This window comes from Xyrauchen texanus, chromosome 2, assembly GCF_025860055.1.
Source record: "Xyrauchen texanus isolate HMW12.3.18 chromosome 2, RBS_HiC_50CHRs, whole genome shotgun sequence".
NCBI classification, from domain to species: Eukaryota; Metazoa; Chordata; class Actinopteri; order Cypriniformes; family Catostomidae; genus Xyrauchen; species Xyrauchen texanus.
Window position 1 is genome coordinate 21,397,115 of NC_068277.1, and position 26,081 is coordinate 21,423,195.

A 26,081-nucleotide genomic window follows, 5' to 3' on the forward strand; every position below is an offset into this window, starting at 1 on the left:
ATTGTGAGCTGGAGAGCAAGACCATCTACTTCGGAGTCTTGGCCAAGGTCGTGGAGTTTATTTTATTCCTGCCTGGGACATCTGCATCTGTGGTGCATGTGTTATTAAAGAACACAGCATGGACACCGGATAAATCTCGACTCGTGTAACAGTCATGAAGGGAATGCTTTTCGCACATCTTAATTTTGGACTGGACTACTCTGCATTTTACTATATACACTTGAAAGACAATTGCACACTGAGAAATGTACAAGGTGACAACAGTTACAGATGTGGATGCACCCTCTACTTTGCATTGATCTGTGCCTAGGTAAAGATATGTCAATTTAATTTTTGCTGGGAGGGGGCTGTCCTGATTTCCACAAGCAGTAATCTGGTCACCCTAGACATACTGTTTTTCATCAACTCAATAATCCTTTTATGCTTTAGCCTTGTTTTGTTTTGTATTCAAAGGCTTTTAGTCCTTTAGTCCACATCTTCTGTGTTATAAAAGTAATGAGGATTCGTTATTGTGTGAAAATGTGTTTTATGCTGTTATTTGAAGGCCTCATGTGTCCCATATCATCCCTTTCCAGGGGCATTGGCTGGAGGGATAGACATTGCCGCCCATTGGATGACAGACCTGAAAGAGGGCGTGTGCCTTAATGGGTTCTGGTTTAACCATGAGCACTGCTGCTGGGCATCCAATGAGACTACTTTCCAGGAAAGAGACAAGTGTCCTCAGTGGAGAAGCTGGGCAGAACTTATGGTTGGAGTCAATGCGGTGGGTTTTATATTCCATCTATAGTACATGGGCACACTTCATGGCAGAAATCAGTGTTACCAAAAGTTAAAGCAAAAGAGTGAGAAGGAATGTTATGTGTGACGTGAAATGTAATTATTTCATCACCATTTAATGGTTTACTGCTTTAAACCTCATATTCGAAAGTAAAAAGTACTTTATACTGAGTTTTATATTGCATTTCTTCATGGGAATGATACATCTTGTTGACCAAATGAAAGGCAGATGTATTTTTTGTAACTTTCTGTCTGATTCTGATATCAAGTCTCCCTTATATGTCAGAATCCAAGCCTGGCTCATCCAAGTTTTTCAGACATACAAGTTTTCTGTGAAGCAGAAATAAAATGAGTTCCAGGTGACTCACTTTCCTGTTGATTAGATCTCTTCCCTTGCACAATTATTCATTTCTGCTCCAGGTCCACTTTAGCAGGAATATCACCCTCTTGTGGTGCAAAGCAAAGCATCTTTGATCACAATAAAACACTTATTTTCCATATTAGATAAAAAAAAAAAAAAAGCTTGTATCTTTTATTTTAGATTTAAATGTGCAGAGCCTTTAATTTTGTAAAACTGCTGATTAAGAAGACACTATAAATATTGAAATGTTCTGGTTATAAATTTAATTAAAGAAAACTAGAGTTTTATATTTAAAGTTTATTATATATTTAATAAACACTAATGAAATATTTATATGTTCTTTTATGCTGAAAATAATAAGCTTTAAAGTCAACATGAAATGGCATTAGAAACCCATTTTACTTGCTTAATGTGACTAATTTAAGCGTGAAAGAAATGTTGGTTGAACTTGGGACTTTATCCATAGGCAATTGATTGAATAGTGAAAAGTGGGTGATGAGAAATGGTTGGAGGAGAGGGGTTAAAACTTAAGCCAAAAAGGAAAGTTGTTTCAGAGGTGGAGCAAGTTGCTATGACTGGATGAAAGATTACAAAGAATTTGTTTCTTTGGAATAACATGGACCATGCACAATCAGAACAATCAGACCAGGAACGTGTATTAAGTAAATGTCTGAATAATTGTGGCCTCTTAGTTTCTATATGTCCTAGAAGGTATGACAGTGTATCAGCTGCTTTCACTTCAGCTTTATCCTGTGTGTTTCCTACAGGGGAACAGTGCCTATGTGGTGAATTATCTGATGTACGTGTGCTGGGCTCTTTTCTTCGCCTTCCTGGCTGTGACTCTGGTGAGAGCCTTTGCCCCTTACGCTTGTGGTTCAGGAATTCCAGAGGTGAGACTCTCTTTAAAAACTCTGTTCTACTCATTTGCCATTATATAATTCCATACCTGCTTTCTTTTCATTATTGTCTCAAATCACCCCTCCACCAGCCATGGTATCTTTATAGTTAATTACCGATGTTCATTAAGTGTTTTTACCTGACATCTATCAAACCATCGGTTGCAAAAGTAGGTTTGCAAAGATCTGAGGTTGCACACATGTGGTCGGTCTGTCTGGAAATGGCACTGACATCCTGTCTGAAGCTAATCACTGTGTAAATCATACTGAACTTTTCTGTAACTGCATCAGATCAGGTCGCGAGAGAAAATCAAAGGAAAACACAAATGCATAAATAAAGAACCTTTTATTAATGGGCATACAAAAACACAGAATGACAGAGAGAGAGAGGGGGGTCACCCACTTTGTGTACAGTAGTGTCTGCTTTTTATCAGTTCTGCAGTACCTTTAACAGTGAAGTGTGTAATTTCTGGTCCACAAGCAGCACCAAAATGGAACTGCATAAATGGTTATGGTTTCCAAACTGTTTTTCCTCTTGTCTTGTTCTTGTGTTTTCTCAAGAAATTATATTAAAGCCTCTGTGGTTGTGGTAATGTTTTTTGGAAACAAAATTTAGAAGTGCTTGCTCATATGTTGTGGTTGGGGAATTTAACAGACCACTAACCCCTAAGTTTTAAACAAATGTGCGTAACTCGTCCTGCACCATTTACTGACATGAATGATAAGTTGCATGCCTTGATGAGACGCGTACTTATGCTTAAATTGTTCAGACTTAAGATTTTCACCTGGCAGATGGGCAAAAAAAAAAATCCCCTAGATTTATATGAAAGGAAGAACCCGAGCCTTATTTAGGGTCCAGAATATTACAGAGAATTGGGGCTTGACTTGCAACCCCCTAGTAACTACCCAGAACACCCTAACAGCCACCCTTATCACCCTAGCATGGTGCTGCTAGTGGCACGGAAGTTACATACTTCAGCTTCACAGACTGTAAGGCTCTCTTTTTAAGCACAAAACGGTGATCCAGACATTAGTAGAAAATGTTATTGATGTCCAACCCCTGTTCAAAGTCAGAGAAACAGACTTGGATCATCTTTTCTATGTTTTATAATTATTTGTCAGTTTTAGAGTTTTCTTTCATGTTTCAGATGTTTAAAATGATTTCAGATGCGCAACCACAATTGCTTCTGCGTTCTAACACTGGCAGAGAGAACAATGAAGCTCTATTTTTTATAAGCCACACTGTCTGTCTGAAAATGTATGATTATTATATTTGTACTGTTTATGTTCTGCACACACAGAGACTCGCCTGTAATGTGTTAAATAATTTATTTATTCAGCAGCATAAGTGCTACAACCTTCATGTAGCTGTGACTCTTGTATACAACATTTAGTTGTGTAGCTCCCATCTTACCATAGTTCATTGGCGCCATCTATTGGCTCAACTGTATCATAACATCTCCCTTCACATAACAAAGTTTTTAACCTTGAACAACAAATGTAACCAGGGCAATCAATAACCTGATTAACACGTTGAAAAGATTTCACCGTTAGTCTACGAATAGCTTGATGAATAGTTATGCTAGCATAACATAATTCTGCAAATGTAAATAATGAAGATTTTACTCAAGTGTCTGAATGTATCTTTTTTTTTTTCTCTCTCTATCTCTCTCTCTTTTCTCTTACATAAGAGTCAGCGTATCTAGCAGGCCTTTTGATGTTGAATCTGGTTCTTGTGTGTTTTAGAACGAGGTCTGTAGGGGGTAAGGCAGCTTCTCTGTTTGTGACTTGCTGTGCTGTGTCCTCTGGGAAGTCTTGGGACTCTCCTATGCACAAGTAGTCATCCTTTGGGGTGGGTTGGTCTGCCGGTGAGGTGATTTTGTAATGTTCTGGTGCTGGATGAATGTCTTTTCTGTTATGATGGTATTTCTTGCCTTTCACTAGCATGATGTAGGAATGGTCACTGAGTTTGTCAATACAAATGCCAAGCACCCATGTACTGGTTGAGTTGTTAGGGTGAAGAAGGACCCTCACTGTCTGCCCTTGAATTATGCTTGGCATATCGCAGGCTGTAGTGTCATAGTACTGCTTCACTCTAATGCCATTGTCTAGTTTTCTTGTGACAACGTCTTCCACCACTTTAGGATGTAGTAGTGCCTCTCCAGTAGGTAGGATGGTGCGTGTACGCCTTGAGATTTTGATCAGTGTTTTTGCCATTTTTACTGTTGACTCTGCTTTGCCATTGCTCTGGCTGTGATAAGATGTAAATTGTTGAAAATCCATGCTGCTTAAGGGTGGGCCATTGTTGGTGAAAACCTCAATGGGAATTCCATGTCTGTTGAACTGTCTTTTGCAGCATTCAACGACTGTGGATGAGGTGTAGTCTCCCAGTAGCCAGCGTAATAAACCACCATGATTAGGAACCTTAAACCATGGGAGGTTAGGGATTTTGTGTGGAATTAGAGTTTCTTTTTGCTGTCTCACTTGGATCGAGTTGCATGTGGCACAGCTGCTAACAAAGTCTTTACATCATATGTGATGCCTGGCCAGAAGACTGCCTCACGAGCATTTCTCAGGCTAGCCTCAATTTCAGAGTGCCCAGTGTGGATTTTTTTGTAGAAAGACAGCTCAAAACTTCAGGAATGAAAAACCTCTGTCCTTTTCTGTCCCATTCAAGTTCTTCTTTGTATGTCCAGAAAGGTAGCAGCATGCGTTTGACTGCATGTTTGTGGTTGGGCCACCCATTTTAATGCAGGAATGTCGTTTGTGTAACAGCGGGCCTTTGGCAGAGTGGGTTGTGATGGATTCCACAGTCTTTGTAGAGATGTTGATGCAGCTGGAGTGGCTTACTTGTTCAAAGTCTTGTGAGATTAGGCCCATTGCATAGACTAAAGCTGGTGTCTGCATTTGTGAGTGTGTCATGCTCGCTTGAGGTGTTCTGTAGAGAAAGTTGGTGACATGCAAATGCTGCCTGGTTTGTACTGCAGTTGTATCTGGTATCACTTTAGTCTCCGAAATATCCTCTGTAATCGCTTTGGGACTGTCAGCAAGGGCTTTTTGAGGATTGCTTCAAGTGGCCTGTGATCACTATGAACAGTAATATGCTCTCTACCATGCAGATATTTGTCAAATTTATCAAAAGCAAAGACAAAGAAGAGGCATTCATTCTCTATCTGTGTGTATTGTTGTTCCATTGGGGTCAGTGTTTTGGATGCAAATGCAACCGTCCATTCTGTAGGAGGGCTGCCACTCAGCCTCCCTCGCTGGCATCACATTGCAGAGTGACTTCCTCTTTTAGGTCATAGTATTTAAGTACTGGGTAGTGAGTGACTAAATCCTTGATCTTATCCAGAGCTGCATCATGCTGTTGTAGCCAAGTCCTTTTCTGTCATATGTCTGAGAGTTTCACATATGAGTTTCACATATGTCCGAGAGATTGGATAGAAACTTTGACAAGTAATTCACAAACCCCAGGAGCCTCTGGAGGGATTTTACATCACTAGGTGTCTGCATGTTCTGTATTGCTGTTATTTTCTCTGGGTTAGGGCGTAGGCCCTCATTTGTAAGGAGGTGAGTCGTGTATGTCACACTAGGGAGCTTCAACCTAAGTTTCTTTTTATTTAGCTTCAAATTGACTTCCCAAGCTCTCTGTAGCAGGGCTGAGATATTCCTATCATGATCTGCCATTTGCTTCTTTGGTAGTGTTGCCGCACCCATAGACAAGAATGTCATCTTCAATCATGCTGACCCTGGCCCTTTAATGCTTCATTGTCTCCTTTGGTACTCTTCGGCTGCTGGTTTGATTCCAAATGGCGTCCTAAGCCACCTGTATCTTCCTTCAGGTGTCCAGAATGTGTTGAGGTAGCTTCTGGCTTTATCCAACTTTGTTTGCCAATAACAATCTTTTGCATCTAGAACTGAAAATATTTTTGCATTTGCTATTTCTGGAAGATTCTCTTCAATTGTGAGCATACGGTAGTGGGATCTGAGTAAAGCTTTGTTCAGCTGGTTGGGGTCAGTGCAGATGCATAGCTTGTCATTAATTTTTTTTTATAGCCACCATATTACTGATTCATGGTGTTGGTTCCGTAACTTTAGCGATAACCCCCTTTTGTTCCATGTCACGTATGACTTTTGATTTTATGGGAATAGCGACCGTCTTGGCAACTGCTGCACATGCTGGACTGTGGGGTCAACCTCATGGTGTAGCTCCCCTGGGAGGCATTCTAATGCATCAAACACATCCTCATACATGGAGACGATTTCTTCTGTTGTGCTGGTTGCATATGCAGCAGTTGCTCATTGTGTGTTTACATGTGTATCACATGGTTTGTATTTACCTGGAGTAAATTGAGCTTCTGGCAGGTTTCAGCTGAAAGCAGCGGTATCTGTGATGTATCTATTACTTCAAATCTGAGGATGTATATGCGTCCTTCATGGTCTGCTTTGAGGTCACATTCTCCCTTTGGCTTAATTAGCGTGCAATCATACAGTGTGAGTGTGGCTTTGCTGGGCATTAAGGTTGGATTGCCATCTTGTAGTAGGCGTTGGAGGTTGCAAAAGCCAGTTAAATTGAACATGGAGCCTGTATCTAGCTGCCACTTCAAGGTACAATGGGGATCATCACTGAATGACTTATTGTGTGGGGCCAGCTTCAGGTTGATGAACAATTTATATTGGTTGGCTTGCATGGAGTTTATATGTGAGATGAACCAAATTGCATCAGCTTGTTCTTTGGACTGGCTATCTTCCTCCATCAGATTCAGCTGTGGTTTATGTTGTCTTTGTTTACAAACATGCACAAAATGATTCCATTTGCCACAGGCCTTACATATGCAGGCTTTTGCATGCATTGATTCACAGTAAGGACAGGAAATGTTGTTGCCTTTTGTTTGTGATCCTCAGTTATGTTTTTCTATTTGTACCCCTGCCTGCCACATTCAGTGTAGTTTTCATGGTAAGTTAAGTTAAAGGCATCTTTCCATAAATTCTGTTTCGTATTTTCTGTAACTGCAGTTGTGCCTGTTCACTCGCATGTCTATAGTCACAGCTAGTGTGAGCTTTAGTTCCCGTAACATCCATGCTTAACTCTTTTGTGGTTATGACCAGCCGGATGCGGATCAGCTCTTCTGTCAATGCACCAAATTCACACGTGTCTGCTAATTTACTAACACAAACCTTTCGTAGATCACATTCCTGCATGGTTCAAAATGTGATTTTAATGAATCCAGTATTTTAGTCGGAGCCTCCCTGTCATAGGAGCTGCTGGCATTCCTTTCCCATCACTGTCAGGAGTGTGTCAACACAAACCTTTTTGTCTTTTTTTCTAGGCCTGTGGCAATCTCATAGTTTTTCCATTGTACATGAAAAAACATCAAGTTGCTGTATGCATCACCCTTCATGTCTAAGGGTTCAGGAACTGGGATACTGTATGCCATAGCTGATAATCTGACTTGACTGTACAAGGAACAATATTAAACAAACATGTTGTCCGTCAGTAGACTCACTGATTACTTGCTTGGTTGACTTGAGGGGTCTTTGTTGGTTCTGACTTCAGACACCTTGTTTTATGTTCAGCATACACAGAAACTCGCCTGTAATGTGTTAAACAGGTACTACTGACTTAAATTAAGGAGGAGTTAACTGTGGAGATTTAAGGCCAGTATAATGACTGTTTTTAAAATTATCTGTGTATCTCAATCAGTTCACTAGTTCAGCAGTCAGGGCACTAATCAGTGAGTCAGCCATTTTAAGGGCTGTCTCATTCACAAAATCGTTCGAGTGCACTAAAATGTTCACTCCCTAAAAAATTCCACAATGCACTGTAAAAACCAGGGAGTATCGTTGCTCAATATGTTCTCTTACCAGAAATGTTGTCATGTCTTCTGAAGTCTCAAGTCATTAGAAGACGAACACAAGTGTTAAACAATGAAGTCCAAGCCTTATTTTCTCTTTAAAAGATATGTTGTTTGTAATGTCTTTCATTCATAATTACCATGACATTGAAACAATCTTTAAAATGTTTGTGGTGTTAAAAGAAGGTTTTATGAAAACTCCAATATATTTGTATTTTTTATTTATGTCATTTATCTGTTATAATAACACTATACGTTTGAATATCTTCAATGAAAATGAACGAGTGTGTCATTTATACAGCGATGGAGCTGATTAATAACAGTTGTGCTTGAATGCACATACTCATTAACATGTCGCAGGTGATTGAGTCATAAGTGTCCCAATGTTCAGTGGATCAGTATCCTTAGCAGTGCCTGAATTCATGTTCACGATATTCTGATTCATGACATAAGGAGCTAGGGAGCTGATTGAGACACAGGGCTTGACTCTTTAAGAAGTATTCATATGCTAAGAATATCTGATCCAATAAATAACTGTTCCTTAAGTCTAGGTAAGGGAAGTAGTTGCTAGTTTGGGAATAATTTCAAAACAAATCCTTAAACCCTTGTGTTGTTTTCGTTTGTGCTAACACCTTTTGTGAAAAAGGAGTCTGGGGCATAATGAAAATTGAGTGTCCAATATGTCGCACATAAAGCTCTGAACCCTCAACCAAAATTCTTGGATCTTAAAACGCCACTAAAAAAACATGGGTTGTGTCCCATCTTCTGATTTGCATTGCCAGAAAGTGGGTTTGTTTTTAAGACCAAGCCTATATAATGTAGAGGGGGTCCAATAGAATCTATGTAAAATCTTAAATTGCATAAGGCGCACCCTTTCATCTCTAGATGTAGACTTCAATTTTTTTTAGAATCCTAGCCCACACTAAACTTGCAATACCAAGTTTAAATATAGATATATATGTATAAGAGAAGTCATAAATTAATCCATAAGCCAACATTTTTGACAATATTTAAACCATCTAGCTGGATTAGGGAAGTTGGATGTGAACACTCGTTTGGATCTTTTCCCTTTTTAAGAGTCAAGCTGACCCGTGCTTGTGTCATGGTTGGCGGAAGCTTTCCATTCTTTAATGATTCTGTATAAACTAAAAAAATTGGAGCCACTTCTGTAGCATAAGATCTAAAAAAATTCAGTCTGGCCCCAGAACCTTGTCTATAGGCAAGGCCTTAATTACCTTACCAAGCTCCTTCAAGGTTATCTCCGAATCAACAGATTTTTTTGCTCAGTCTGTTTAGGGAGTTCTAATGGCTCCACAAAGTTTCTAATATCTTCATCAATAGACGAAGAAGTGGAAATATAGAGATCAAGATAGAACTCTTCAAAGGCATTATTAATATCAATGGTCGAGGTAAATATTTTGCCACTAGCAGATTTCTCTGAGAGGATGGTAGACAAAGACACTCTCTGCTTTATGTATCTAGCCAAAAGCTTCCCTGCTTTGTCCCCAATCTCAATGTATGACTGTCTTGCCCTGAATAGTTAAAAATTTTCTGAGGCTATCAGATGACATTCAGTGCTTCAGCTCTGCCTCGGCACTTTTAATATTCCCTTCTAACTCCGAGCTCTCATGCTTTGCATTTTTTGATGAATGAGGCATACTGTATGATCCGGCCCCAAAGAACCGCTTTAAGTGCCTCCCAAGCCACGCCCACAGAGGATACATATAAACATTGATTTCAGCATCTAACATTTGTTGGAATTCAGGATTTTGCAAAAGGGATACATTAAAGTGTCAACTATATGATTTCCTCTTCTCCATATGTGGCAACAGCTCTAAAATCACCAGGGCATGATCTGAGACTAAAATGTTTCCAATTGAGCAATCAACAACAGATGAATTGAGGGATTTAGATTTATTCTAGAATATATATATATATATATATATATATATATATATATATATATAGTATATATATATATATATATATATATATATATATATATAGATTCTCAGTAGCCTGTATCTAGATCTTTATTAATTACCTTTTTAATCAACTTATGTTCTCAACAATAAAGTAGGTCATTAATATAGAGCCATATACAGGCTACTGAAAGTCGACTGAATGTTTGTTGAAACACTGTTTACTAGTTATAGCAAGTCAGTCGATAAGCTGTTATTTTGCTGCTGTTATATAGGCTATTGATAGTCAAATGAATGTTTGTTGAAAAACTGTTTACTAGCTATAGCAAACCAGTTGATAAGTCACTTAAATATCTACTTTGGACCTTCAAAATAAAGTGTTACCCAAGATTTTTACACATCCTGTGAAGCGTCAATGTTGCTCTAGGTGGCTTTCACACTTTTGCTTCACTATGATCAAGGACTGAGTCCATCAATAGATTAAAGTCTCCTCCCAATATAATATAATCACTGGTGCCAGCAGCTTGCAACATCCCTTCAAGATCTATAAATATTAGCCAAAATAAGACTTGAGTCATCTATATTTTTGGTAATGTTTACTGGAAAGAGAGAGACTGCATTTTAAATGTGTATATCTGCTAAAGTACTTTTAAACTTTTAGGAGTACAGAAGCATCTAAATGGCTTCAAAGCTACGGACTCGGGCACTATAATCAAAGTAATAAAAAAAAAAAACATACAACTATTTAAAATGCTGTCTTTTATTCCTGCAGATCAAAACCATCCTGAGTGGCTTTATAATCCGAGGGTACCTGGGAAAGTGGACTCTGATCATAAAGACCATCACGCTGGTGCTGGCTGTCTCGTCGGGGCTCAGTCTGGGGAAGGAGGGCCCGCTGGTTCATGTAGCTTGCTGCTGCGCAAACATCCTCTGCCATTTTTTCACCAAATACCGTCGGAATGAGGCCAAGAGACGAGAGGTGAGGGGAACAGGGATGAAGATAAGGAAAGGAAAAATGGAGTGATTGAGAGATAAGGAAGAATGGAGTATGGGATACACTTAAGGAAAGGCAAAGTGAGGCTTGGGAGAGGAAGGAAGGAGGGAGAGGGTATTTTGTGTCTTGGATCAAAACTTGTAATGTAATACATTGATATAAGTCTCTTGGCTTGGTCTCTGTTAGCTGATATGCTGGAAGTTACCAGTGCCAATCTGGACAGGCAAGAGAAATTTTGAACAGGCAAAGCTTTTTCTAGTGCATCAGGATTTTATAATTCATCGTGTTCATGAATTCAGGAGGATGAACATGGCTCCATTATACATTTTACTTAAGATGGGATTGTAATGGATTTTAAATAATGTGTGTGTGTGTGTGTGTGTGTCAGGTTTTGTCTGCAGCATCTGCAGTGGGGGTGTCTGTTGCATTTGGTGCTCCTATTGGAGGGGTTCTTTTCAGTCTCGAGGAGGTGAGCAGCACTTTTTATTTCTGCAGTCCTTCCACAATCAAAGTAAATTTGGTAACACTTTACTGTAAGATTACATTTGTTAACATTAGTTAATGCATTAGGTATCTTGAACTAACAATGAACAAAATATTTTTTTACAGCATTTATTAATCATTGTTAATGCTAGTTAAAAAAATACAATTGTCCATTATTAGTTTATAGGGCATTAACATAATGTTAACATATAAACAACTTTTGATTTGAACCCTCCTGTGGTATTCGGTTATTTCTGACTAAAATAAATGTTCCTCATTTTATAAAAGTGGTTTTCTTTTGAATGAGCAGTACAAGTCTTAGTGACATTTCCTCCATTTCCATCTGAAGATACAAAACAATTGGGCTTGATTCGATAAGTCTAAGCGGTGGTAAAAAAAAAAAAAAAAAAAGTGACACCTTTGGTATTTGCGGTCAGAATTGACCAACCATGGAAAATGAATTGGAAAGACCAAAAATCAGAGTAATGGTGTTTTGTTTTATTTATTTATTTTTATTAATCTGTCAAATACAATCAATAAATCAGCCGAAAAGCAGAAATTATAGGGTGAGAATAAAAATCCTCAGTGCAATATGAACACACCCACTCACTTACAAACGCGCTTACAAATGCACTTACACACACAAAAATTAACTGGTGAGACAATAACATAAATAAAATGGGCCAGGCCTTTTTTTTTTTTTTTTTTTTTTTACATTTGTCAAAAAACTAAAACAATCAGTAGAAATGAAGGGGTGAGATGATAACACACTCACAATGCAGAACACACACATGCACAGACAGAATCAGGACATCAATAAGGCCTTGTTTCCACTTGGTATTATCAAATCAAATCAAATCACTTTATTGTCACACTACCATGTACACAAGTGCAACAGTAGGTGAAATTCTTGTGTGCAGTTCCGAGCAACATAGCAGTCATGACAGTGACGAGACATATACCAATTACAATAAACAACATACTTACACAAAACAATTTACATATCAAATGTACACATACTTACACAAAACAATTTACAAATCAGATGTACACATACTTGCACAACACAATAATTATATACAATGCAGAATATAGAACAGAATATACAATACAATACAATAAGTGGGAGTATATGAAATATATATGTGTATATATATATATATAGCAGTTGTATTGAGGAGAATATGTTGACAGTCCAGTGTGAGATTATAGATTAATAAAGTGCAGTGCTAATTATTGATCCTGATAGATCAAGAGTTCAACAGTCTGATTGCTTGGGGAAAAAGCTATCATGTAGTCGGCTGGTGCGGGTCCTGATGCTGCGATACCGCCTGCCTGATGGTAGCAGTGATAACAGCCCATGACTCGGGTGACTGGAGTCTCTGATGATCCTCCGAGCTTTTTTCACACACCGCCTGGTGTATATGTCCTGGAGGGAGGGAAGCTCACCTCCGATGATGTTCCTGGCAGTTCGCACCACCCTTTGCAGGGCTTTGCAGTTGTGCGCGGTGCTATTGCCGTACCAGGCGGTGATGCAGCCAGTCAGGATGCTCTCTACAGTGCTGGTGTAGAACCGTGTGAGGATGTGGTGGTTCATTCCAAACTTCCTCAGCCGTCTCAGGAAGAAGAGGCGCTGGTGAGCCTTCTTCACAACGGCCTCAGTGTGGACCGGACCATGTGAGTTCCTCAGTAATGTGGACACCGAGGAACTTGAAGCTGCTGACTCTCTCCACCGGTGCTCCATTGATGGTGATGGGGCTGTGTTCTCCGTCTTTCTTCCTGAAGTCCACAACAAGCTCCTTGGTTTTACTGACGTTGAGGGAGAGGTTGTGCTCCTGACACCAGCGTGTCAGAGTGTGCACCTCCTCTCTGTAGGCTCTTTCATCATTGTCAGTGATCAGACCTACCACCGTCGTATCGTCCAGCAAACTTAATGATGGCATTGGAGCTATGTGTTGCCACACAGTCATGTGTGTACAGGGAATACAGGAGTGGGCTGAGAACACAGCCCTGCGGGCTCCAGTGTTGAGGGTCAGTGATGAGGAGGTGTTGCTGCCCATTCTAACCACCTGACGTCTGCCTGACAGGAAATCCAGGATCCAGCTGCACAGCGAGCTGTTTAAGCCCAGAGCCCGGAGTTTCTCATCAAGCTTGGAGGGCACTATGGTGTTGAATGCTGAGCTGTAGTCTACAAACAGCATTCTCACATATGTGTTCCTTTTTTCCAGGTGGGAGAGAGCAGTGTGTATTGTAGATGCAATGGCATCATCAGTGGAGCGGTTGTTGCGGTAGGCAAACTGCAATGGGTCCAAAGAGGGGGCAGAACAGAGCAGATGTGATCTCTGATTAACCTCTCGAAGCATTTGCTGATGATGGGGTCAGAGCAACAGGACGCCAGTCATTTAAGCATGTGATTATAGCTTGCTTCGGTACAGGCACAATGGTTGATGTTTTGAAGCATGTGGGGACTACAGACAGGGAGAGGGACAGATTGAAAATGTCCGTAAAAACACCAGCCAGTTGATTCGCGCACGCTCTGATGACGCGGCCCGGAATGCCGTCTGGACCCGCGGCTTTACGGATGTTCACCCGTCGGAATGATCGGGTTACATCCACAACAGAGACGGAGAGTGAATCAGCCTCTGTAGCGTCAGCAGCGAGTGCTCTCTCCGCGAGGGCGGTGTTACTGTCCTCAAAACGAGCATAAAATGTATTAAGTTCGTCCGGGAGAGATGCAGCGGTGTTCATGGCGGAGACTTTATTCCGCTTGTAGTCCGTGATTGTGTTAATTCCCTGCCACATACTTCTAGAGTCAGTGGTGTTGAACTGGCCTTCAAGCTTGTGCCTGTACTGGCGTTTAGCTGCACTGATAGTGTTACGGAGGGCATAACTGGCTTGTTTACGCTCCTCCGTGTTAGGAGAATTAAAAGCGGAGGTCCGCGCAGTGAGTGCCGCGCGAACATCGCCGTTAACCCATGGTTTCTGGTTGGGGTATATCCGTATAGTTTTGGTCGGATCACATATTAAGATGTGATTTGGGTGATCCGATCACATGTGGACAGCCCCAAATACAGGTCTAAATGGGATCTAAAACATTTTGCAATTGGATCACAGAAACCACATACAAATGTGGTAAAAATCGTAAGTGTCCACATCGTATTTGAGGTGTAAACAGTTATCCGTCCTGTATGCATCCTGGCAACAGTGAAGCACCACCCTTCACCTGTCAAACAAGAGTTTAAACTTTGCTGGTTATGAGGGGCTTTAAAAGGAAATAACCATATGATTGGAAAATTAAAAAAGTGGATATATACACAGTCACAAGAGCTTCACGGATCTTCTTTAGTGTGTCTGATATCAACATAGATGACATGCACGAAAATCTGAAGCTCCATTAATGCATGTAATACACTTACTACACAAAATAAAATTCTGCTTGACATTTTGCGTTTGTGCTTCGATTAAAGTTCAACTGCATTTGAGAGAAACAATGCGCCATTGTTTAAAACAGTCTTTTTTTAAATTGTATTGTGCTTTTAATATCACTCTGAAACACACTGACATAGTTACTGATGTATGTTGTCATGAAACAGAGACCCTCCCTTCAAATCCAAACACAAGTGGTCACAGGAGACACATTTAAACGACCCGTGTGAACAGCAATATGTTTCACCTGACCACATGTGATCAGATCACCCGAAACACAACTTAAAGGTGCACTCAGCAATTCCTGAGGAACAATGTTGATATCAGAACTCAACTGCCAAAACAACATACCCCTCACTTCACTGCTCCTTTGGAACCTCCGCCCCCCAAATTCATACACGCAAGACGGTTTTACGCACACCAGCTCCAGACACACAACACTCCTGCTACTAAATTTAACATCACAACAACAGCATATATGGGTTCTGTGAAACATAGCAAAATTTATGTTATCCACCTATCCAGAAGAAAAAGAGCAACTTCTGCATCCATCTTCAAGCCTTTTACTTCTCTGAGGTTTCTCCACTGCTGAAAAGCCTCGCCGATGTTGACGTGGCTCCTAACCCTCGACTTATCATAATCCTTCTTTTTTAGTTTATATTCGTCTGACCTTTTTCTCTTGGTCTGTTTCTCAGCCATTTGTCCTACTTGGAGTTTAGAAAGTTTGCATCAGCCAGATTTGCCATCGCCCTTCCCCCATCCTGTGCACTTGCAAGAACCACCCCCTGTTGCTGACTGGCTAGAATAGTGTTGTGTGAATCAGTCCGATACACTTTGTTTTTGTCACATTTACAGAGCCAGGGCTTTGCACAAATACTAGATTGTTTTTATCCCACTCACAGTATGGTCAGCTGCAGATTGAGAGGAGATATTTGCAGAATTTTACAAAGTGTATTGGATTAGAATTACTGAGTGGACCTTTAATACCAGGTAGAAATGGGGCCTAAGTGGAGCTCTACAGCCAAGTTTTGGTCAATGTTGTCATTACAAGTCATCTGTTGTTTTCCAGCAAATTACAGGAAATGCGCACACACACACACACACACACACACACACACACACACACACACACACACACACACACACACACACACACACACACACACACACACACACACACACATTTGCAAAACAAATATTTACTACAGAAAGTTTGAAATTGCAATGTTTACTCTGAGTTTCTTTGTGTTCATTTTCTTGACATTATTATGCATTTACTTTGTGTTATATATGTTTTATGTTTGAAATAATTGGTAGAAAAATTCTTATTTTGCGTCGTCTTGTTACGCCATGGTCAGGTTTGATTGCAAGCATTATGACATTAACTGCAAAAACAGACGTTTCAAATAAAGTTAAAATCCTAAACTTTGACAAAAAATAGGTTTATAATGTCTAAATATAGGCCTATATACAAATGCATATCTTGTGATAAAATATAAAATTAGGTTACAAGCCATCAGACTACAGAGTAGGTGGCTACATCCATCTACTGGCTGTTACTGGCATAACGTGGTTTTCAAGTCCTGTTATTTATATTTTGGTCACCAGATGGCAGCAATCTGCCTCCAATTTATGTCACATTCTCATATTTTCATCATGTTTCATCTTATAGAACTGTAGCTTATGAATTAAATTAAATTATAATTGCTTATTTGTATATGCAAATTAATTTTAGAAATGTATATTTAAATAAGATCAAAATAGCATAATATTTTTTTGTTCTTCAGGGGAAAAAAGAAATGGTATCATTAACATCCTCCTCATCATCATCAAAAAAGAAAAGAAAAAAAAGGGTTACACATCTGACCCTTCCGGGCAAAAATGACCATGAATTCCAAAGGGAAGTGCCCTTTTTAAATGCCATAGGATGGTTAAAAATGTATTGCTATAGGTTGAAATTAACTAACCAAGATTAATAAATGCCGAAAAACTATTGTTCATTGTAACTTCGTGTTAACTAATGCTATCAAATGGATCCTTATTGCAAATTGTTACTGAAAATATTTTATTTTATAGATTTTTGATTGTTTTTATTTTATTTATTATGGTCTGCTCTACTACCTAGAAAAAGTGTATCCTATAAGCATTGCATTCTTTTACATAAATTTAAAGGGATAGTTAACTAAAAAATAAAAGTTATCTGGCAGAATGTTCAAGCTGCTCTTTTCCACAGTGAAACTGAATGGTGACCACAGCTTTCCCTTATAACCATACACTTTCATTTGAATAGAAAAGAGCAGCTTGGGCAATCTGCTAAATATCTCCTTTTTGCATTTCATGGAAGAAAGAAACTCATATGGGTCTGGAACATCATGACGGTGAGTAAATCATGACAGTATTAACATTTTTAGAAAAAACGATCCCTTTAAAAAGAGCGAATTATAATGCATTATGAATAAATTCTGAACATTGTGAAAACATCTGCTGAATGTGGTTTCAATATCCGAAAGCACAATGTTTATCAACACTGCAGATAATCAAGCACGCAAAAAGTACATATTGAAGATGAAACCGCACACATCAAATAGAAGTCTGAGTGAGTGTGTTTTCATAGTTACATTCTATTGAATGCATAATATCTGCGTACAAACTTCTTAAAAAGAGCTGATTCAGATACATTTGAAATTATACATGTTGCTAAAACATCCATATGCTTTTCTAACCTCTAACCTGAGGGAATGTTTTGTTAACATATTACAGGAGAGCAAATGCTCTTAAAAATACATCTTCCAGATGAAAACTCACATCGAACAGATGTCTCGGGTTAATCAACACAGTCTCTTACATTTTATTCTGTTTTTCAGGTTAGTTACTACTTCCCTCTGAAGACTCTGTGGCGTTCGTTCTTCGCTGCACTGGTTGCGGCCTTCACCCTTCGCTCCATAAATCCCTTTGGCAACAGCCGTTTGGTTCTTTTCTATGTGGAGTTTCACACTCCCTGGCACCTTCTAGAACTCATACCTTTTGTTCTACTAGGCATCTTTGGGGGCCTTTGGGGAGCTTTCTTCATTCGTACTAACATTGCCTGGTGTCGTTGGAGAAAGAGCACCTGCCTTGGGTACTACCCTGTCGTGGAGGTTCTGGTGGTGACCCTGATTACAGCTTTACTGGCGTTTCCAAATGAGTACACACGGATGAGCAGCAGTGAGCTGATCTCTGAGCTGTTCAATGACTGCGGTCTGCTGGACTCATCGAAGCTCTGCAACTACACCGACAGCGAAAATGTGCCAGGAAGCTTGAATGCTAGTGATGGCATTAACGGTCTTGCAGATCGGGTGGCTGGACCAGGGATCTATACGGCAATTTGGCAGCTAGCACTGGCACTGGTTTTTAAGGCTCTCGTCACTGTGGTTACATTTGGCATGAAGGTAATGGCCCTTTTAAATGTAGTGGTCAACAAAACAAATTTGAATTTTTTTTGGATGATTCTGAAAGGAAAAGCTAAATGATAAGACCTTCAAACCCTCTAGTGATTTAGAGTAAAAAAAACTGCTTGCGTATCAGCTAAACTCCATCTTTATCAACAATTCTCTGTTGTCCCTTGTTCTCTCCAGGTGCCATCCGGACTGTTCATCCCCAGTATGGCGGTGGGCGCCATAGCTGGCCGACTGCTTGGTGTTGGTATGGAGCAACTCGCCATCTACCACCATGATTGGACTGTTTTCAGGGGCTGGTGCTCTCCTGGGGCAGACTGCATCACACCGGGCCTGTATGCCATGGTGGGCGCTGCAGCCTGTCTGGGTGAGGAGTGATTAAGCTGCATCCATGTGAAAATTTTACTGAGGATTCATTTTCCACACTGCCTTGTGCAGTCTTCCATTTGAGAACCCATTGGAGGAACGGAGCTTGATCTTGCTTAGTCATTGACTCCTGTGTACTCTAGTTAGTTATTTCCTTAATACATCCTAATTGTCCTAGATTACACACATTTTGCTTTCTCCTGTCCGTTTCCCAAACACTCAGGCTCTTGCGTTACAAGCTGGCAAATCGCCACATACAGCTATAATTTTGCTGTGCTGTCAAATATCTTGATATTTATGTATTTACTCTGAAATTATTTGACGGTTTTTGTTTTTTAGGAGCAATCATTTTGAAAACCACATTATTTCCAATTAGATTTAAAATGTATGTAAGTGTTAGATCTAAAAATGTAGACTAATCGAGACTAATAAAAATGCTACAGAGACTTCTGTGAAAAATTGTGATGATGATGATGATGCATGCAAAGCATTGAAGTGAGTAAATAATGAGAGAATTTTCATTTTTGAATGAACTGTTCCTTTAAATTCAAATCATAGATGCTATCAATGCTGTTAATCCGTTTTGCGCTTTTATGCTTGCAAGATGCAAACTAAGGAAGGATCACAAAACTAATCTAATAAAAAGTTAATTAAAATCATGATATTCTCAATGTTGTGAAATTTTCAGATCAGATTATATCATGAATATGTGATATATCACCCAGCCCCCCCAAAAATATTATTATTTTGCTTCCCTCTCCAGGTGGTGTGACCCGTATGACAGTCTCTCTTGTGGTTATCATGTTTGAGCTGACTGGTGGTTTAGAGTACATCGTGCCCCTCATGGCTGCCACTATGACCAGTAAATGGGTCTCGGATGCTTTGGGTCGTGAGAGCATCTATGAGGCCCACATCCGTCTCAACGGTTACCCCTTCCTTGAGCCTAAAGAGGAATTCCGCCACCAGACTCTTGCCACAGATGTGATGCGCCCGCGGCGAAGCGACCCAGCGCTGTCTGTGCTGACACAGAGTGGAATGACGGTAGAGGAGGTAGAGAGGCTCATCGCAGACACCACATACAGCGGCTTTCCTGTGGTCATCTCACATCAGTCTCCGAGACTGGTTGGCTTTGTTTTGAGGAGGGATCTGGTCATATCCTTAGGTGTGTGTTTCTTATTTTAATTGGATTCTCCACATAATTAGATTTGGCATGAAAGTTTGGTCCACATTACAGTTTATTCTCTGGCTAAGAACCGTTGAAATTGGCCATCTTACCAAAATGTAAAATTACTTTGCATAGTTCCTTTTTTATTTGATATATTTAGGGAGTGGGTAAAGCTCAAGTTGTGTTTGAGGATATCAAGTTTACTTGCTACTAAATGTTTCAAACTAAAACACTTGATCCCACAAACCTCACAAACTTTGTCAACCTGGCGCCTTATAAATGCAACTTTGTTTCATGGCTGACTGATAAATACCTTTTGTACCCTGACTCCAGGACATTTTGAAGCAGCCAATCTAACACATTGGAGCCAACAATTTTAGCCAGATCTTATAATTATTGTGTGCAGTATGCATCAGCTTGTTTTTGAATTTCTGTTGGCTCTGAGACCAAACTTTTTGTAATTTACAATTTTCTGTCTATCTAATTCCCTCTATCTGTCTATTTTCTTCTACTCCTTCATTTATCTCTTACTCATCAGAAAATGCACGCAGACATCAGGAGGGCATGGTCAGCTTGTCTGCGGTCCTGTTCACCGAGTGTGCTCCACCCTCGTTGCCCAGCGGTCCTCCTGCAGTCAACCTGCACAGCATCTTAGACCTCAGCCCCTTCACAGTCACTGTGCACATGCCCATGGAAATTGTGGTGGACATCTTCCGCAAGCTCGGCCTGCGACAGTGCCTCGTCACTCAGAATGGGTGAGTTTGTGGGTGTGAATGAGGTGTTCAGCAGAGTGATCTGTTTATAGGAGTAGATGAGATGCATGCATGGCATTTTTCTTCATGCTGTTAGCTTAGCAACATGCCAACATCAAACGCTTGGAATCAATCGTGAGTTGCGCCTCTGATGTGCTACATGTGAGGGGTGCTATTTGTGTGGAGCGTGGAGTTGCTACCTATGTAGAGCATTCCAAATCAGTCACATTTGAGGTTCTATTTCAGTTAGGATGTTGCCTTAGAAGGCATTTGCCTATGTAGGCTGCTCACTAGGTTTCGGAAACAGATCTACACTTACAGAGCACTTTATTAGGAACTCCGTGGTCCTAATAAAGTGCCTGACGTGGTCTTCTACTCTTGTAGTCCATCCGCCTCAAGGTTTAAAGTGTTGTGCATTCTGAGATGCTATATTGCTCACTACAATTGTACAGAGTAGTTATCTGAGTTACCGAAGCCTTTCTGTCAGCTTGAACCAGTCTGGCCATTCTCCATTGAACTCATCATCAAGGCATTTCTGTCCATAGAACTGCAGCTCACTGGATGTTTTTTCTTTTTGGCACAATTCTGAGTAAACTCTAGAGACTGTTGTGCATGAAAATCCCAGGAGATCAGCAGTTACAGAAATACTCAGATCAGCCCATCTGTCAACAATCATGCCTTGGTCGAAATCACTGAGACCGAAGTAATTTTCCTCATTCTGATGGTTAATGTGAAAATCAACTGAAGCTCCTGACCCATATTTTCATGATTTTATGCATTGCACTGCTGCCACATGATTGGCTGATTAGATAATGGCATGGATAAGTAGGTGTACAGGTGTTCCTAATAAAGTGCTCAGTGAGTGTATATGACTCAACACTGCAGTTGAGGCTATGTACATTGTTGCAGTGATTACAAAAACCATCTCAGAACCTCTAAGATGGGGACATTTTCCTCAGCATGTTTATATCCTGTGAAAGACCATATTTGGATTCTGTTATTCTGTTTTCATTAAGGTTATGGCCTAATAGCGCTCTCCCTGCCATATTTGTTCAAAACAGCTGAAGCTGATTCTTTCTACAGTTGTTTTGCCTTTTAAAGTGTGTGTGTGTGTGTGTGTGTGTGTGTGTGTGTGTGTGTGTGTGTGTGTGTGTGTGTGTTAATTAGCTCATGATGTTGAGTGGATGAAACTTGATGTTCATCTTTCTCGGTCTCTGCAATCCACTCTTATTCTATCGAGTACAATGAAAGGAATTGAAATGGAAAATGTTTGTGGTAAAATAATACAATACATTCAATAAAATAAATGCTGTTCATATGGCCTAGCATATTCATCTGTACCAAATTTCACGATTCTCTCATGCATATACTAACCAGGACCATCTGTTCAGTTATAATTCTTCTTTTTCTTCTTCATCTCCTCTACACAAACTGCAATTCATTCAGTCCTAACTGCCTGACAAACAGACGTCTTTAAAACTTTGTTGTCTACATGATTTCAGCCTTCATTGAAGGCTGAAATCATGTACAATAAACTTTGATTAAACTTTAAAATGGTCCATAGACTGACTTTGATACATTTTTTTTTCATACATCGGTTTGCATTCATGAATTGTGATTTAGTCTTTCTTTTTTGGATCTATTTAAGCATATATGGCCATATATATCGCTGTGTTGATTCTGATAAGCAAGAAGTGGAGTGTCAAAACAACAGCAAAGCCGTTCTGATGCAGTGTTTCATTAATACAGAACCTAAGCTTACCTAAAACGTAAAAGAATATTTCACCCAAAAATGAAAAAGTTCTTATCATTTACTCTCCCTCATGCCTTCCAAGATACAGTATTTTCTTTATTTCTTTTTTTATGCAGAACACAAATGAAGATTTTTAGAAGAATATTTCAGCTCTGTTTGTCCTCACAATGCAAGTGAATGGTGGCCAGAACTTTGAATCTCCAAAAAGCATATAAAGGCAGCAAAAAAACCTCCAGTGGTTACATCATATCTTCAGAAGGGATATTTTATAAGTCTGGGGGAGAAACGGATCAATATTTAATTCATTTTTTACTATCAATCTCCACTTAAACATTCTTCTTTTGTTTTTGGTGAATCGCATTCTTTGAGCATATTTGAGCCCACTGGGCAGGGTGGATACTTTATAGTAAAAAAAGGGCTTAAATATTCAACTGTTTCTCACCCACACCTATTATATCGCTTCTGATGATATTTATTTAACCACTGCAGTAATATTTATTGATTTTATGCTGCCGTTGAAGCTTTTTGGAGCTTCAAAATTGTTATACTCACTTGCATTGTGAGGATCTACAAAGCTGAAAATGTATTCTAAAAATATTTGTGTTCAGCTGAAAGAAGAAAGTCAAACACATCTGAAATGACATGTGAGTAAATGATGAGACAATTTTCATTTTTGGGTAAACTATCCCTTTAACACCATTGTTTTGCTGTCTCGCAAGCCCTGTTATTTCCTTTCCAGAAATGCAAATCTAGTTTTAAATTAGTCGTCGGACAGATTAGTGATGTTTGTTAGCTATTAAACAAGAATATTTTTCAACTTCTTACCTTTGCTCTATGTTTCAGGCGTTTGCTGGGAATCATTACTAAAAAGGACATTCTTAAACACATGGCACAGATGGCCAACAGAGACCCAGATTCAATCCTCTTCAACTGAATGCGCTACAGCACTTTTTGCTGCAGTGGTACTGGACATGTTCTGAAAGGATCTGCTGTCTCGACTCCTGGAACTTCCATGGCAATATTGACTATCCTGAGGCTAAAAAGACATAAATGTGAAACTGTCATCCTCTCACTCTTGGAAAACTCATATCAGCCCTGAGACAAACTGTTGCCATCAGGACTACTTGGCAACTTCTGATCTAGACTATGCTTTTCTCAATCACACATACACTCAAATTTGGTAAATTGAAGGACTTTTTGAGCTGTTTATTTATTTAGCACTTGCCATCCCTTCAGTGATGTCTGCCAGTGAGAACATTCCTGAGATGATCTGGGAACATGCGCTGATGGTGTCATGTCTGAACCTGTGTACGTCGAGCAATCCCTGTGGGAAGATGTGCCGCTCTTTTGTACAAGTGCATTTCACTAAGTAGAAAAGAGATCTGGTGTGTCATGTTAAGTCACACATGCTCTTTCTCTGTGACACTCATCCTCATTTACTAAATACCCTCAGTGGTTGTGTTTCTCCATTTCTCACTCCGAAGACTTTGAGAAGGATGTTTAGAAGATGAAGTTCTGATAGTGTGCCATTCTGTAATTTTTTATGTGTATGCTTTACTTCAGTTGGACACTAGCAGGGTTCATTTCATAGCTGAATGTGCTTCAATATTTTTTAGTTATGCTTTGTTGAAGAGGCCTGATCTTTTTCTGTTTCTGTCTTTTCCCCTCTCACAAATCTGAGCTTGTTGTTCTCAGTGAGTTTGGCAGGGTCTAATGTTTTCCAAAACATAAATCTGTTGTGGTTACAAAATGTCCAATTTTCTCTCAGCTTCCCAAATGCAACAAACTGTGTCCTGCAGTTCTCATATGGAGCCACCAGAAGGCTCTATTTCACTGATTGTCCAGACTGAACTGTGTACACCTTCTGATTGACTCCTGGCTGGGTTCACTCACTGGGTGGGTTACAGAAAGCTTACATGTCATTTCCTCAGGGACTCCTTTAGCAATCCCTCAATGTCTTTATCCATGTGTCAGAGCAACTGAACCCTTGTGCATAGTCTCTTTGGTGATATGTAGGTGATATTATATTCGGCACCTGCTCAAACTTAGGTTCTCATCCTCAGTTTTCTACCCACTAGTCTTTTGCACGTAGCCAAGCTCTTGTCCTCAGACAACCTCAGTGAAGCATCACCCAATGCCTTCCTTTTTTGACAACCAGGATCCTATCATGACATAACCTCCCTTTAATGAAAGGGCGAAACGTTTGATAGTTATTTACTTTAGTCCCCTTCCTTGAAACACTTGCTCGACTTAATGTCTCTACATGTTTTGAAACCTCCGCCCTCCCACCCCCTGTCGGTTCAATGCATGTTTTCCCCCTTTGGCATTTTGAGTTGTTTATGGCCTATTAAAGGCATTCTAGTTCTTTTCATGCTTTTTCTTTCCCTGCTCGCCGTAATTCCCGGGAGTTAGATTTGGGGCAGGGAGGTCGGAGAGGGCTATTGTTCCCACTCGCTCCTGTTCGTCTGGGCTCTTGGTCGCCAGGATGTCCCCCGACTGCTTCCCTCAAGCACCGTCACGCAGCCCGATCTGCTTTCCACTCTTAGAAAGACAATTTCCGGTTTGGCTTTTAAACAACAAGCAATTCTACACTGTTATAATAGAGCAGGGAAAAAATACATTCTTGAGCTCTGATAACTGAATGTAAAGTGTGTGTTTGTGTGTGAGGGGAAAGTGCGGGTGTCTGAAGGAGAGATTATGTCTTTCTTTTTGCCTTCCTAGGAAAACATGGGAATGAGGGAGGAGGGAGAGGCGAAAAGGTTAATTAAATGGTGTTCACTGGTCAGTGGAAGGATCATTTCACAAAGGTCCCTTCTGTGTCACACGGGGGTTATTGGAGAGACTTGGCACGAATTACTTCCACTCATTCCTGCAGTTAGGGTGGGTGCTGAGCCTCTCTCGGTGCTGTAACCCAACACTTGATTGGTGTAGAAGGACCCGAGCCAGGACCAAATGAAATGTTGTAATGTAAATCAGGACATGCCACAGACCTACAATGCTCTTATCAACAGAACATGGGCTTCCAGCTTCTGTGTGGATTTCTGCTTTAATACCTTTTCTTAAGTTAAAACTCCACATCTTGAAACTAGTTTAAAATTTCACATGCTGTTCAGTCTAGGTAAAGCAAACAAGCAAACCTGAAACAAGTATGCCGTTGCTTTGGTGTCGTCTTCTTGAGAATGTGCCTGTTTTCCATGTAAATACACTTCACGGTTTAGTGCCAAGGACAAATGCTAAACCGTTGTGAATGCCGTCAATGAGCATGTTTATGATATAGATCTTAAACATGATTTTTCTCACCAAAAATGGCAATAGAGTTAATAACGAAATCACTTACAAAGCACTCAGAAATGAAGAATTCATAATTGTTTATTAATAGTTAGTTGTAAAAAACATAATATTTAATTTTTATAAAAGAATGCATTCTATTGCAGTATTTGGACATGATTGTAATATAATGTCAAATTGAATTTTTCATATGAAATAAATCTGAATTTTGTATTCCATGAGAAGATTTTGTATGCGTCTATGCTTCAATTTCAAGTATGCAAAGAATTGGGTGTGACCTGAATATTATGGTTTGTCTAACATAAAGACTCCAGGACATTTAAATGACAGAAATTTTAACATTAAATCACATTTTATTTCCACAAATCCTAAATTTCTTCAGTTGCTGTAAAATCAGGCCCACGCTGCTTTGCAATAAATGCGGTATTTAAAGGAAATTGCTGATGGTCTGTTGAAATGACACAGGATTTTGGAGCGAGTCTTATTTGTTATGAACATTTAATTTCTCACACCTTTTTGAAGGTCATCTTGGTGCTGTTTAATAACTATTTCTTTTGTAGCTTTATCATACTTTATTTTTTATTTTCTTAATGCAGGAATAAAAGTGAA

The 26,081-nt window shown here is 39.7% G+C and overlaps 1 protein-coding gene across 1 annotated transcript in view; it reads left to right on the top strand.

Annotated features, from left to right (window-relative positions):
* clcn5b (chloride channel, voltage-sensitive 5b) overlaps window positions 1-26,081 on the top strand; it is a 37,985-nt gene extending 11,904 nt beyond the window's left edge. Inside the window, exons 5-13 of the mRNA XM_052145185.1 lie at window positions 576-763; window positions 1,906-2,028; window positions 10,584-10,790; window positions 11,194-11,274; window positions 17,579-18,142; window positions 18,329-18,515; window positions 19,278-19,676; window positions 20,218-20,434; window positions 23,028-26,081. Of these exons, the coding sequence (XP_052001145.1) occupies window positions 576-763; window positions 1,906-2,028; window positions 10,584-10,790; window positions 11,194-11,274; window positions 17,579-18,142; window positions 18,329-18,515; window positions 19,278-19,676; window positions 20,218-20,434; window positions 23,028-23,118 (2,057 nt within the window). The 3' untranslated portion in view covers window positions 23,119-26,081. The remainder of the gene's footprint in view (window positions 1-575; window positions 764-1,905; window positions 2,029-10,583; window positions 10,791-11,193; window positions 11,275-17,578; window positions 18,143-18,328; window positions 18,516-19,277; window positions 19,677-20,217; window positions 20,435-23,027) is intronic.